Consider the following 15,539-nt stretch of genomic DNA (forward strand, 5'->3'; position numbering starts at 1 on the left):
AAAAAAAAAAAAAAAAAAAAAAAAAAAAAGGAAGGAATAGAATAAAGTTTTCTTTATGATAACAGTGAAGAAATGCAATTAACCCAGAATTCAGTATTAACTCATAAAAGTGTGGCTTGAGTACAGTGCTACAACGCAGTGTTCTTAGAAGATAGGACATGATGTAAAAGGAAAAATCTAGAAAGGAGAGTAGTAAGGTAGAAAGCATTAAAAGCAAATTGTTCGTATGACACTAATTCTGCCTGAGTCCATATTAATAATGCACATCTCCCTGCTTACTACAGTTTCCATGAGTTACAGCTATGTTCTTTCCATCACAATAAGTTCTGTCCTTTTTTTACACAGTAGTAAAATTTACCATTACAATTTACCCTTTTCAAGTGTATATAGTTCTATGGTATTTAGTATATTCACATTGTTATGCAGTCATCATATCACACATCTCCAGAACTCACTGCATACTGCAAAACTAAACTTTCTCAACTCCTGGAGACCACCATTCCTTTTTCTGTCTCTGTGGCTTTATCTATTCCACGTAACTCCCGTAAGAGGAAATACGTAGCATTTGTCCTTTTATGACTTGCTTATTTCACTTCACATATTGTCATCAAGGTCAATCCATGTTGTAGTATGTACCAGAATTTCCTTCCTTTTGGAGGCTGGTGCACAGTGCGCGCGTGCACACACACACACACACAATCATTTTGTTTATCCATTCATCTGTCAACAGACATGTAAGTGGCTTTCAGCTTTGAGTTATTGGGAATAATGCTTCTGTGAACATGGTTGTACACATACCTGTTTAATTCCCTGGTTTTATTTCTTTTGATATATACCAAGAAGTGGAACTGTTGTATCATATAGTAATTCTAATTTTTTGAGGAATTACCAAAGTGGTTACAATAATTTACATTCCTACCTCCAAGTCCAAGTGTTCCAATTTCTCTACATCTTCACCACCGTGTTGTTTTCTAGTAGATTTTTTGTTCATTCTTTATATAATAGCCATGGTATCCTACTGTGGTGATTTGCATTTCCCTAAGGATAAGTGATACTGAGTATATTTTCTTGTGTTTATCGGACATATGTCTTTTTTTTCAGAGAGGAGTTCATCCAAGGCCATTATCCATTTTTTTAATCAGGTCATTTGTTTTCCTTATTAAGTTATAGTTATTTTTATATTCTGCATTTCAATACCTTATCAGACATACGATATGAAAGTATTCTCTATCATTCCATGGATTGCCTTTTCACACTGGCAATAGTGTCCTTTCATGAATATAAGTTTTTCATTTTAACAAAGTCCAATTGATCTATTTTTTCTTTTGTTGTTTATTATGTTGGTATATCAAAGAAATCATTGCCATGTCAATATCATGAAATATTCACCCTATGTTTTCTAAGATAGTTTCAGCCTTCACATTTAGTTACCTTTTTGTATTTGGTCTAAGAAAAAGTCCAACTTCATTCTTTTTGCATGGGGAGAATGTCCCTTCCCCACTGACACTCTTCTCAAGATTCACTTGACCACATGTTTGAGGATTTATTTCTAGGCTCTCTATTCTATTTCATAGTCTTATATGTCTGTCTTTATGCCAATGCCACACTTTTTAAATTACTACAGCTTTTAAATAAGTTTTATTTAAAAGAAAATATGTAAAACCTCTAACTTGGTTCTTTTTCCAGAATGTTTTGGCTACTTGAGGTCCTTTGAGATTCTACATGAATTTTAGGATGGATTTTACTTTTTCTGCAAGAAACAACATTGGGGTTTTGATTGGGATTGCACTGAATATGTAGATCACGATCTCCCTTACTCTTAATTAATATAAAAATGAATGGCAGTTTCCTGAGAAGAATGAAATGAATCCAAAATATTACAATTAAATGTAAAAAAAAATTGATAATTTTCAAAAGTAAACATCACTGAAAGACTGCTTGGCAATCTTAGGATTAGTAACCTTCGAATGAGGTCACCAGTGTTTTAAGTGTCTGCTGATTTCCATAGAAATTTTAACAAGGTATAGCATTCACTTCACTTGACAGCTGTATTCACTCAAGTATTATAAATGTTGCATAGCTGTATACAAATAATTCTGTATTCCAGGGTAGTAACCCGGCCAGATGTTCTAATGGCTTTTCAGTAGTTTCAGTAAGAATGAATCTAGGGCCCTGAATAGAAAATTATATCCCTTGCATGGACAAATTTTCCATTAACTAATTCATGAATAAATGAACTCCTGTAATTTTCCTAAATAGGTTTTCAGTTACCTGAAAATAAGTACAACGTCTCTTCCATATTCAATCAAGCATTTCAGGAATTGCCTACTAAAAAAATCACCATCATTTCTGGGTAGTAGAAAACATTATATTCAATTCTTATTCCTTTGATGGACACTTATTTAAAAGCTGTGGTTCAGGATCCTTGCCTTCCTAAATTTGATAACTTTTACAACAGAATGCAAGACTTATCTCAGGATTCCTAGCTAAGGTAATAGGTCCCATGCACAGGTAGAAATGATGTTTACATCGTTGTAAATGTAACAGGTGCCTGGGATGATAAGCATGGCAGGCATTCTATCTACCTACAGATAGAGGCTTCAGAAGATATTTGGCTTGGGGAAGCAACAATCCACCATTTGGTGTTGCCAGATGTCTTTTAAATCTTCAATGGGAGCTCACAAACTGAATATTTTTCTTGGGTGATACCAGTTCGCAAACCTGAGCCAAAAACAGGAGCAGACTGCACTGCAACCCTGGGTGGTTTCATCCCATTCCATGGTGAAAGGAAACAGTGCAGCCAACTCTTAACTGCCCATCAGTCTTCTAGAAATAGGACAGCCAGGTAAATCGCCTGCCCTAATGGAGCTGATATTTAACTTTTTCTTGACCTCCTTATAATACTAGAGAAACTGTCTGTAGCTCTGGAAGAATGGTATCATTTCAAAGAGGCAGGATTGGAGGTTTTTGTGTGGTTTTTGGCTTAAAATTTCACCATGATACATGATCACATCAAGTTTGCCCTAGTAGTTACGAGGCTTTTTTTGTTGGAATTGTGATAAAGAACACATAACATGAGGCCAAAATAAAACTCCAGCCCATCTCTGAAAAAATCACTGTCCAGCCTATTTGTAGAATATGGTAAGAGTACAGGTATCCCTGAGATGTCTAAAACAAACTTACAAGTTAGTTGTATCACCAGAAACCAAGCATCTTATCAGACAGCATGTGATGCTACATAGAGGTCTTTCCTTTCCTCACACAATGCCCTTCTAGATGGGCATACAGAGCCCATCTTCTATCAGTTCTCTCTTCCTCCGGTTTCTCCTCTCCTCTCCCCCATAGGATCCCACTTTGCTACACTATTTACCAACTGCAATGGCATCACATTCTGCCTGTACATTTTATGAGACTGCAATGACTATAGGTGAAACACCTATATGCCTCTGGCCAAAAAAAGCTGTTTAAGAGAGAGCAGTGAAAAGGCTTTGTGCAGGCATACTTGTGAGAAACTGAGGCAGAATTCCATATGGCCAGGTTGGTTGTGGGCCTAACATGACCAAGGCTCTGGCTGGAATAGCATTTCCAGAGATGTCCAGACTGCGTTAAGGAATTAAGGTTGACTTTATAAGGCCAATAAAGAAAGCCCATTTATACTTCATTAGAAATTATTGGAAGCTTTTTGTTTTAAATTGGGGTTTCATCACTTCATCACATGTGGTTAGTTGTCATTTGGGAATTTCACCCATGTTTCTATGAGATAATACATTTTTCCTTTGATTTATTGACATGGAAAAGAACTAGATATCTTACAAACATTTCTCTCTTTGTGATGCTTTTGATATACTGCAACTTTTGTTTATTATCATTTACTGTTGATTTTTATTTTCTTCTTTCACTGAACATTAAAAAAGGCCTTCCCCATCCCTATATTTAATCAACCTAAATATTCAAGAAACAAATTTTGAGAACTTCTTATGCATCAAATAAGAGAAACTTCTTGACTTTTCAAAACTGTCAAGGGCAAAAAGTCAAAGGCTTCATTATTTACATTTAACATGATAAAGTGTTAAAGATAATTTCAGAATTTTTTGATACATGGAGCATTAAGAAATATAATGAAATTGGCTCGTATTCACTTGCTTTATATAATAAATATGGGATTATATGATGGTTTGAAAGTGATAAAATCAGACAGACTTGGTTGTGAATTCCAGCTCCTCCATGGAATAATTCCATGTGCTCTGGCATTTTACTTTACCTAATGTAAGCTTCATTTCCCAAGGTGTAAAATGGGATCAATGATGTGTAGAACCATTCCTACCATCTTTGTGTTTGGTTAAGTTTAAATAAGATGCTGGATGGAACCGCTTACCCACGCTTTGCATGAAGAAAGTGCTGTAAACATATCAGCTAATATTATTAGCTACTGTGTTTTTCCAACTAATGTGAAATGTCACCATTATTAATATCACCAATATACTTAATATGCATAACAGTCATCTTTTCTAATTACAAACTTTCATAACGTTAGGGTAGTTTCATAGTATACTATTATAAACCTATTAATGAAATTTCTTCCTTTTTTTCTTCTTCTCCTTTCTAGCTACTATCTCTCATTTTTCTAGATAAACTCACAAGACCCTTTATTATGTTTCAAAACTTATCCTGATTAGATTTTACCCTAGAATGTAATGAACATGCAAATTGATTCCATGCAAATATACTTATTTTCACTAGGGAAGTAGCCCACTGAGAAGTACGGTCTTGTCATTGTCTTTTTTTCCTGTACATCTATAATTCTTTCCTAATTTCCTTCAGATAGGCATAACATATTTATTATTCAATTTCTACAAATATAATTCTGTTGTGCTAGAGACTGAATGTTTGCACTCCTCACCCCTACCCCGCCACCAAATTCGTACATTGAAGCCCTAATCCTCAATGTGACAAAATTTGGAGGTGGGGCTTCAGGAGGTTAGTAAGTCACGACGGTGGAGCCCTCATGATGAGATTAGAGCCCTTCTAAGAGGAGACACAGGAGAAATCCTCTCCCTGTCATGGGGGAACTCAGTAAGAAGGGAGCTATCTGCAAACCTAAAGGGGGCCCCACCAGACATTGAACCTGATTGCCTTTCCAGCATTAAAAATTATGAGAAATAAGTATCTGTTTAATCAACCCAATCTATCATATTTGTTATGGTACCCTGAACTGACTAAGGCAGGTTGCTATAATCAATAGGATTTATTCATTGTTTCATGGTACTACACAAAAAACATGCTGTGTCCAATGTAGTAGGAAGATAAACATTGCACATGAAATCTTACGTTTCACTCTATTAATGTTATAGCTTCAAGTACTTCAATGAAGGAACTAATTACTTTAAAAGTAGTTGACTTTTAGGCTATCCTATTGAAGAAATAATGTTTGTATGATAGCATCTAGTTAAGCTCTTATCTCCTCTCAGAATTTGAAAATGTACTTCTATGGTAATTTCCACACATTCTACATAAAAATTTGGATTTCTATGAAGAAAGTACATTTTGAAAAAAATAATTGTTGTTTCTAAATTCAAAAATGCAAAAGAAATTAGGCAAAACCTTAAACTTTATCCTATCAAATGAGAAGTATAAAAATAGATGCCTATTCCATATAACACTACTAGAATGAATAGAAAAGTTTCTGCACATGACAAATGGTAAGGAAGAAAAATGTCAGATTAACTAGATATTACATATATTTCTCCTTCAAATGATAGTAAATTTGGCTCTAAAAGTAAATGTCTGTAATACCGAATTTCAATACTAATTTCAGGTATGCAAAAGTCATCACCTCAGGTTTTCTGGAATTTTAATTAATTAACAATCACTGATACAGATCTATGGCATGAGATGTATTTATGTATAAATGGATTTATAATGCATTTTATAATCTTCTGGCTGATTTAGAGACACATGGTAGCAACAAAAATAATACTACTATCTTTATTAAGTAAAATAAAGCAAAGTAAAGTCTTTATCCATCAAATAGATTTGAGCAATTGCTGAAAGAGAAGCTAGGCTATTATTATGTAAAGTATGATGGCTGGTAATAAAGAGAAAAAACAAGTAAAGATAAAAGAAGGAAAGAGATCAGCAAGATGATAAAATGGGAATTCTCTGTCTCCACTTTCCCTCATAGAAATCTAATTAATAACTATCCACAGACAAATAATACCTTTGTGAATATCCCAGAACTTGTGAGTGAGGCCGAGTTTGTGTCTTCAACTGCAAAACAGAAAAGCTGAATTTGAAGGGTAAGAGAAATTGTTTCTCTCTCACTGCACTGCCCCTCCCCTGAGCTGGCACAGTGCTAAGCACAGAAGATTCCCCCTGGGCTTACAGTTTCCAAGGTGGGGAAAGAGAGTTAGAGGGAGACATTCACCTTTCCCACCATTCTGAGACTCTGCATAGGAGGTCCATGCCTGTCTCACCCCATGGGAAACACTGGAGGCATCAGCAGTATAAAACCCTATGAGGTAAGTTAGAAACAAAGAATTAGGGTAGGGTTCACAGCAACCAGTGTTATCTTGGTGGTTGCCTTCCATTCCAACCAATGAAGGTGCCATGAGAAAGAGCCTAGCCAACTGTACTGCTCTGTAGGAAGCACAGTTCACAGGTCTAACAGGCTGAAGACCTTAGTCAGCTTCCCCACCCAGCTCCTGTGTTCCCCTTAAACCTTCCTGAGGACTGGAGGCATTTCAAGTACATAATTATCCACAGAAAAAGGACCTGGCTTTGCCCAAGTCCAACAGCCTAATAACAACCTAACCAAGCCCTGTTGCTCTCCTTAAGCCTTCCCCAGGCAGATAGGCAAGTGCAGGTCAGCAATCATCTGAACAAGGGGAAATCTGACCCTATCCAAATTCAAAACCTAAGCAGTGACTCCACAAAGCCTCAGTGCTGTGATTAATGGTATCCTAGGGTGAGAGGCAAGTCTACATGTGTGTGTATCTGTGGAGCACAGTTTCTGGCCCTGCCTAGCTCAGCAGTTATGAAGTTACCCCAGAGACCTCAGGTAGCATTGTACTCCAACACACAGCCCTGTCCAATTACAGAATCCAAACAACAGTACCACTCATCCAAGGAAGACAATCTGCAACCCTGCTCTATTAGAGGGAATGGAGAACCCAGTAAACAGCTTTGTCTGACAGAAGAGCCCATCCTGTGGTCGTTACAGACCATGGAGCACAGCCAGCGGTTCCATTCATCCTCAGCAAAGGCAGCAGCCTAGCCAAACCGAAGAACTTGACACCAAAGTCTGCCTATCTGGGGTCTGTTTGCCAGCTGGCTTTCCAAATCTCAAGCTACTGAAAATAGTAAAGGTCTACCACAACTGTAGAATACCTTCAAAAACCAGTACAGATTCCTCAAATGTGCAAGCACGAACAAGGACACAAGGATTATGAAAAATCAGGGAAATATAACACCTCCAGAAGAAACTAATTAAGCTATAATTGTAGACCCTAAAGAAATGGAAATCTATAAAATAACTAACAAAGAATTTAGAATAATGCTCTTAAAACTGTAAAACTACTACCTGTATAAGCAAATATAGGGCATAACATCGGTCTAGACAATTTTTTTTTACTATAACCCCAAAAACATAGGCCACAAAAGCAAAGTTGGACAAATACTATGAAACCAAACTAAAAAACTTCTGCACAGTAAAGGAAACAATTAAGGAAAGGAAGAGATATCCCACAGAATGAGAGAAAATATTTACAAACCATACATTTCAAAATGGGTTAATATCTAAAATATATGAAAAACTCAGACAACTTAATAGCAAGAAAACAATTAACTGATTACAAAATAGGGAAAGGATCTGAACGGATATTTCCCAAAAGACATACAAATGAACAACAGGTACATGAAAGAATGCTCCATGTCAGTAGTAGCATCACAATTATTTGCATTATAAAAATGCAAATTAAAAGCACAGTGGGATATCACCTCACATCTGTTAGAATGCCTCTTATTAAAAAGTTGAATGATAACCAGTGTTGACAGGATTCAGAGATAAGGGAACTCTTATACATTGTTGATATGAATATAAATTAGTATAGCCATATGGAAAATAATACAGATGTGTCTAAAGAAGCTAAAATTTGAAATACCTAGGATCCAGCAATCATACTTCTGGGCATATGTATAGCCAAAGGAATTTAAATAATTATGTAAAAGAGCTATCTGCACTCCCATGTTCATTGCAGTGTTATTCACAAGAACAAAGATATCAAACCAACCTAAGTCCCCATCAATATATAAATAAAGAAAATGTGGTAGATAGACACAGCAGACACATTTTGTTCAGCCTTAAATAAGGAAACTGGTTATTTGTGACAACATAAATGAACCTGGAGGACATTATTCTAAGTGAAATAAGCCAGGCACCGAAAGACAAAATACACAAAATCTCACTTATCTGAAGTTCAATGGAATCTAAAATAGTTGGACTCATAGAAGCAAAGAGGAGAATGATGATTACCAGAGGCTGGAGATGGAGGAAAATAATAAGTTATTGATCAAAGACTACAAAGTTTCAGATAGACAAGAGCAAGAAGTTTTGAGATCTATCACACAGGAAGGTGACTATAGTTAATAATAACATATAGTATATTTTAAAATAACTAAGAGTAAACTTCAAATGTCTCCTCCCCCCGAAATGCTAAGTAAGTGAGGTCATGGTTATGCTGATTTGATTTAATCATTCAGCACTGTGTGTGTATATGTCATAATTTCACTGTGCATCCCCTAATTTTATACAATTATAATTTGTCAATTAAAAATATTATCAATAAAAAACAAAAATAAAAACAAGAAAAGAGAATGACAAAGACCAGTCAATCTCGGTCAGCATAAAAGCAGACAATTCAACTCCTGGGTATGATTGAACACACACATATATAAACCAGTACCATAACACCCATTTCCCTAGCTAAGGATGTCAATCAGGCATCCTCAAACTATGGCCCACGGGCCACATGCAGCCTGCCTAGGACATTTATCCAGACCCCCGGGTCTTTTTGACGCCCCTGCCTGTCTGCTTAGCAGCTGACTCATCCCAGGGCCCACAGTCCAGCCCTCCAAAGGTCTGAGGGACAGTGAACTGGCCCCCTGTTTAAAAAGTTTGAGGACCCCTGAATTGTCAATAAATTTTAATATAGAGGAATTCTTGTCAACTCAGGACCCAAACAGTTGTTGCACCTACAAATTATCTTTCTTGTTCACTATCTATGAAGTGCTTAATGTCATATATAAAAAGAACTCATTCCATTTTGAGGATTCTGTTTTTCTACCAAATTTCTTTAAACAAATCACTCAGTTAAAACAACAGGTTTATGTATTTTAAAAAAGATGTCCATTATGTAAAATAAAAATGTATTTTCAAAAACCTATGAATAGCAGCAACTGCATCTGAAATTTAACGTCAACTGTGCCAATATTATTCAGAAAAGTCACCCCATTTGGATGTTAAAGAGGGATAAATTGATTTCTTTTTCAAAATGTGGCTATTGTAATATCACTATAAAGGTAGATTTAAAAAAAAAATCTAATCTGTGAGTTTAGCAGGAGTGAAATTGCGTGGCCATTACTATTTCTTTACAACACTTTCCCCCAAGTGTGGTATACGAAAGAAACTCATCCTTTTAAAGGGCTTCTCAATTTTTATCTACAAGTCCTCACCCACCTTTTAAATAAAATGCCAAAGTGGAAACTTCTCAGAAATGAAAATGAAAAGCGAAAAAGCTAAAAGGTGACCTCCCTGTGTAACATTTAAAATGAAATCTGTTTGTTCAACAGCTCTGCGGCCCCGCTTCCCTCTCAGGCTGTGAGCTATTAGAATTTTTCATGCAGCCAAGACCTTTCCCAGTCAGCTGCTTTCTCCTTCCTCACATTAACCTTTTCCATGAAGTAGGACCATGCATGTTATCACAGCAAGAGTGCTAAAGGAAGCTTCGTAGAAATTCATAATAGAAACGATTTCACACTTCTTGTCAAACCAAGGAGGGGTTCCTCTTTGCTGCTCTCCAATGAGCAGTTAGGGCTTCCCCAGGCAGACAGGACAGAGGGCAACATACCGCGAGTTGGCCTCTCTGGGGAAACTGGACAAATACAAATGAATCCTTACCCTGTGCTGTGCTTTGCACTAAATAGTTACCAGCATGATCACGATCTCAAACTATGGGTGAAAAATCATTAACCTGTTCCATTCTATGGAGAAGAAACTTTTCCATAATCGTTTTTTCCTGCTTTAATGCAATAACTAAGTATGCAAATGAGAGGCAAACGAAAGCAAAATTAAATACGTAGAACCTTATTTTCACAGATGAAAATGAAGAATCTAAACACTAACTGAATAAAAAATAGACAACATATGTTTGAATTAAGTAACCTACGATAATAGAATTCATGCCTCTTGACAATTATTCACTTCAATAGCTACTATGAACCAACAATGAGACCATGGTAATTTTGTAAAAATGTGCTTCATGACAGATGATTGTGAGTAAGAATGACATTGGTCTCCTTTGCTGAAAGGCAGTATTTCATTAGGATTTCATACTGCAATCAAAACCACAGAAATACATGTCATTACCCATGTATTCCGTTGGTAAACCATTTCCTGTTTATTGATGTTATTCTTCTAAGCAATGGGGCATTCTTTCCACCTGTGAGAGTTTAGGAACTTTTATAATAAAATGAAGGTTCAAGATTATATAAGATGGGTCCTAGATTCTTCTAGGATCTAGGTTTTGTGTTTTTTAGAAGCTTATACTTTTTCCTCTGCCTTGGAATCAAAGGACACCAGCCAGAGTTGTATTCCATATTCAATTGTAATTCCACGGTAGTATGTAAATGAAAATAAAACCTACCCATCCAATCTAGAATTCATTTCAAATATTTCCACATTAAATTCACATGTAAGCTCCTAACTTTCCTCATAGCATTTTCCAGGTGCATTAGTGAGCTTCTTTTGTGCTTTCCTTCATCAATATAAAACATTGAAAGTATACATCTTATCATTCCTTTATCATGGGTAAAAGATGACATAAAATGCATTCCACCTGGTTAAAATCGTAGTGATTTAACAATTTCTAGGTATAGCCCCATCTCTGTAGAAAACAATATATTTTCATTTCTGACATGCACAAAGGCATATAAAATAAAACCTGTACTGGGCCAGGTACAGGCTCTCCCAGGCTGCTCAGAGGCCCGGGTTTGAAGATGCACAGGGAATGGAAATTGGAGAAGGAGAACGCCACTTACATTGCTCTTCATCACTGTTGTCCCCACACTGATCTGTGAAGTCACACACACTGTCAGGAGGCAAAGAGATCCCATTGTCACAGTGAAAGCCTTCTGTCCCTTGCTGGCTCAGTGGAGTAATGAAAATACAGGCAATCCAAACAAAACAAAAAGCTTCATTCATCGAGAATGTCAACATTCTGGCTGGGAAGAAGAGCATTACTTGGGATTGTCTATCAGCGATCAGGCAGAAGTCCCAGGTAAGCCCATCATGGAAAGCATTCTTTTCTCTATTCTTTTTTATTTTTTCCAGATTTGCTTTTTGTAACTAGATACTATCGGTAACTATCCTTGACTCTAACAAATGGCTCCCAATTAATTTACTCTTTCAGAGGAGTGTCTTTAGAAAATGTTTAACTTGAGTAATTGCACCAGTTCTGTATCTAGCTAACCATGGATGATTATTGCCCTAGGTATACCATATTTACACACTTTCCACCTTTATGGCTATGCTATCTCTTGGAAGCAAATTTTAAGAAACAAAGGGCAGGCACATAAATGATATGGGAGAGGGGAACCACAATCAAGTTATAAATTGCATGAAAATGTTCTATCTTAATTCTTGTACTCGATTACACTCATACAAGTTAGAACATTATTGGTATTACTATAACAAAAGGCATTCAAATATTTGAGGCTTGATTTTTAGGATTGCGCTATGAGTATGAAATGCTTATCCATTATTATTGAATAGAAATCTCATAATGCTTATTGAGATAAATGAAGAACCACTGATTTTTCAAAAATTGAAAGAATATTGGAAATCATTATTTTATAAATCAAGGATGTTGTGGGATGTGAGAAAATACAGTAAGTTGATTTGGAAACTAGAGCTCAAGTATCCGGGTGCTGAGCACAGCGTTCTCCCCTCTGAGGCACGCTGATTCACCTGTCAATCCATCTTAATTTGTGCTTACAACTGAAGGATGCGTATGCAGTATGAACAAGACTCTAAAGTTTAGATCACACAGATATATTATAAATTTTATAAAAGCAAATTAGAAATTCTGTGATCATGAACATTCAAAGTATTCCTTTATATTTGATTTCTTAAAATTCTTTGTCAACTACTTTATTTTAGTTTCTTATAACTGCAAAAGACAAAAACTGGAGAATGTGGAATAGAAAGGACCATGGATCAGGGATAAAGAAGGGATCTGTCCGTTTTTCTTAAATGTTGGAAAAGTAACTTTTCCCTATGTTCCAGAAAAAAGAAAATGCACACACACACACGCATTCACAGTCTGAGATGTATGTGACCCTAGACAGGAGATGGCCCCCACATGAGAGAGAGGAATTTTTGTCTTGTCACCACCAGTATAGACATTCAGGATTCTGGGTGAAGCAGAGTAACCCATAATTTTGCCTACCATTGAGCACTCCAAGTAACAATTTGTTGCTCTGGGCTTCAGACCTAATTCACAAATATTTCTTCCCTTATCTCTCTGTTTTACAAATTTATATAAACTTAATATCTTGTCTACTTCTCTTTCTTTGCTTGTCTCTTAAATGTTGATTATCCTTTTTACCGTGTTTCCCCAAAAATAAGACCTACCCAAAAAATAAGCCCTAGCAGGATTTCTATGCATTTGTTAAATATAAGCCCTACCCCATAATACCTAGTGACGCTGCATAGCCACGCCATGCATTTTGGCATGGAGAGAAAGACATCCCCTGAAAATAAGCCCTAAGGTGTCTTCTTGAGAAAAAATAAATATAGATAGTGTCTTGTTTTCAGGGAAACATGGTAGTTCCATGCTAAATTTCCTCTCTCTGCTCTGATTATACCTTTGTCTACTTGAATCAAACATTAAATCAATGAATCTTCCCCCCCCCTCCACCCAACTGGCTATATGAAGCATGGCTCTTACTGCTGTCTTTCATATTTCAATGAATGGAATCCTCTTCTGTCCAAGCACCCAATTGGAACCTGTATGGTGTTCCTGGACTACTATTCACCCACTCTATGTATCAATCACCAAGGTTTTCCCAATACTACAAACTAAATGTACTACCACCCACAATTCATTTTCCATCCTTCAGATAGAGTGATCATGGTAATACACAAATCCACTCCTATATAATTCCTCTGAAATCTATATAAGTGTCAGTCATTAAAGTAATTTATAAACACAGCTTCCCTTTCACAGCTTAACGCTTCCTTAGGCTGGGTTACAACCTTCCTGAGTTACCGTGCTGGCAGTTTTCTAAACATGCTATCTCTCGACTTTAGATCTGAGACCCCCTTCCTCATCCTAATCACCAGATTAATAGTCGTTACTCTTTACAATGTAGGAGACTTTCTGTAATGTCTCTTGGCGGATTTTCCCAAGCTGGGTTAGGTTCCATTTCTAGGTTCTCTCAGAGGCTTCAGTTGTCACTCATCTGGGCACCCGCAGGTCTGGCACGGTCACTGTCTGTGTGAGGGAGTCTCTCATTAGAGAATGGAGCACGTATATTAGATGTCTGGAGTTGCTCATTGCCCATGTCCTCTGCTTTCTATGTGTTGACTTGTACCACCTCCTTTCCTTCCCTATGGTAAGCACTGTTTTGTTTTCTATGTATATTTGAATTGTTTTTAAAATCCACACTTAAATGAGATCATGCAATACTTTTCTTTCTACGTCTGATTTATTTCACCTAGCATAATGTCATTCAGGATTATCCATGTTGGGGAAATGCAAAGACCCTGTCCTTATCTAGGGCTGATGACTATTTCCTTCTCTCTGTGTGTGTATCTTAGAATCTTTATGCTTTCATCTGCCAATGGACACTCAGTTTGTTTGCATGTGTTGGCTATTATGAACAAGTCTAGGTATCTAATGTTGAACATGAGGACTACAGGTAATAAAATTGTACTGTATATAGAACACATGCTGAGTCAGTAGATGTTACCTGCTATTGCCACAGAAACAAAAAAAGGGAACTAAGTGAGATGATGGATGTGTTAATTTGCTTCACTGTCGTAAACTTAGTAACTTTGTTACACCATCTACATGTATTTCATAACACCATATCGTCTGCCTTAAAAACACACGCCAAAATTTATTTTTAATGGTAAAATATGATAGATATAACTGATTTTTAAAAAGAATCTATTATTTACTTCTGTAACTTGCTTTTTCCCCCTTAAATATATCATTATTATATTTTTAAATTTCTTCTGTACCTGTGTGTGTGTGTGTGTGTCTGTGTGTGTGGTGGCAGGGGGAATGATGGAGGTTTATGACTTTTTTATTATGCATCCCCAGTTGCTATCAATGACACAGTGTCTGGAAGAAAGTAGTTGCTCCACACATTCAATTCAATTGCTGGTTGAATGGAATTAGTGAGGGATTATTATCATTTCAACTTCTGCTAAGAATATATAAACAAATGCAATGAAGAGATGGAAATTTTAAACGCCAATAGATAAGATATAGGTCTTGTGTTCAGTGTTACCTTTCAACTTCTAAATCTTGTGTGATTTTAAAAGACTGTTTAGATTTTGAAACTGCAGTTTTATATTATAGTAGTAATACACTCCATCATCTCTCAACACTGGGCGAGTCAGTGATTATATCATGACAAAGCTCATTTCTGGTATTCTTCAAGAAAGAAAGAAAGAAAAATAAAGGAAAGAGAAAAAAATAAGAAGGGAAGATGAGAAAGAAGGAAGAGGAGAAAAGGGTAAAAGAGTAAGTACAAAGAGCTATGTGGAGACAGAAACATTTCAATTTTATGTCTTAATTCTAAACTCAGGTCTTGTAACATAACACGCTCACCGTTCTCCATTTAGGAAAAAAACTTATGTATTTCATTGCTGCCATAGCTGTTTATTGCCTAGTTGCAACCAGTAAACTGCTTTATTAACTGTTACTACCTACTAAAAATAACATTACTCTACGTTGTTTCAACTGTCATTCATCATTTAGACAAGAAATGAACCAGAATGGAGGCATCCCAGGTAAATCAGGACAATCCAGCAGTATAACGTTTTATAAGACAAATTTAGGCTTTGTTTCTAAAAGATAAAATTATTTTTAACTGATAAATCTTTATATTTTTCCCCTAAAGTTACCAGAATAGTCAAGGAATAAGAGAATACTGATAGCACCTAGAGTTGTTTATTGTGGAAGGGGAGAAAAAAATCTTATTAGATCTCAATTACTGTTGGAGGGTGGGTCTTGAATTCCTGAGCTAAAGCA

The 15,539-nt window shown here is 36.3% G+C and overlaps 1 protein-coding gene across 1 annotated transcript in view; it reads right to left on the reverse strand.

Moving 5' to 3' along the window:
- Window positions 1-11,512, reverse strand: part of MALRD1 (MAM and LDL receptor class A domain containing 1) — a 514,668-nt gene extending 503,156 nt beyond the window's left edge. The window contains exon 1 of the mRNA XM_012803304.1: window positions 11,314-11,512. Coding sequence (XP_012658758.1) covers window positions 11,314-11,512 — 199 coding nt within the window. The remainder of the gene's footprint in view (window positions 1-11,313) is intronic.
- Window positions 11,513-15,539: the final 4,027 nt, after the last annotated feature.

The sequence above is a fragment of the Otolemur garnettii genome, unplaced genomic scaffold, assembly GCF_000181295.1.
Source record: "Otolemur garnettii isolate 467f Iridium unplaced genomic scaffold, OtoGar3 scaffold00019, whole genome shotgun sequence".
Classification (NCBI taxonomy): domain Eukaryota; kingdom Metazoa; phylum Chordata; class Mammalia; order Primates; family Galagidae; genus Otolemur; species Otolemur garnettii.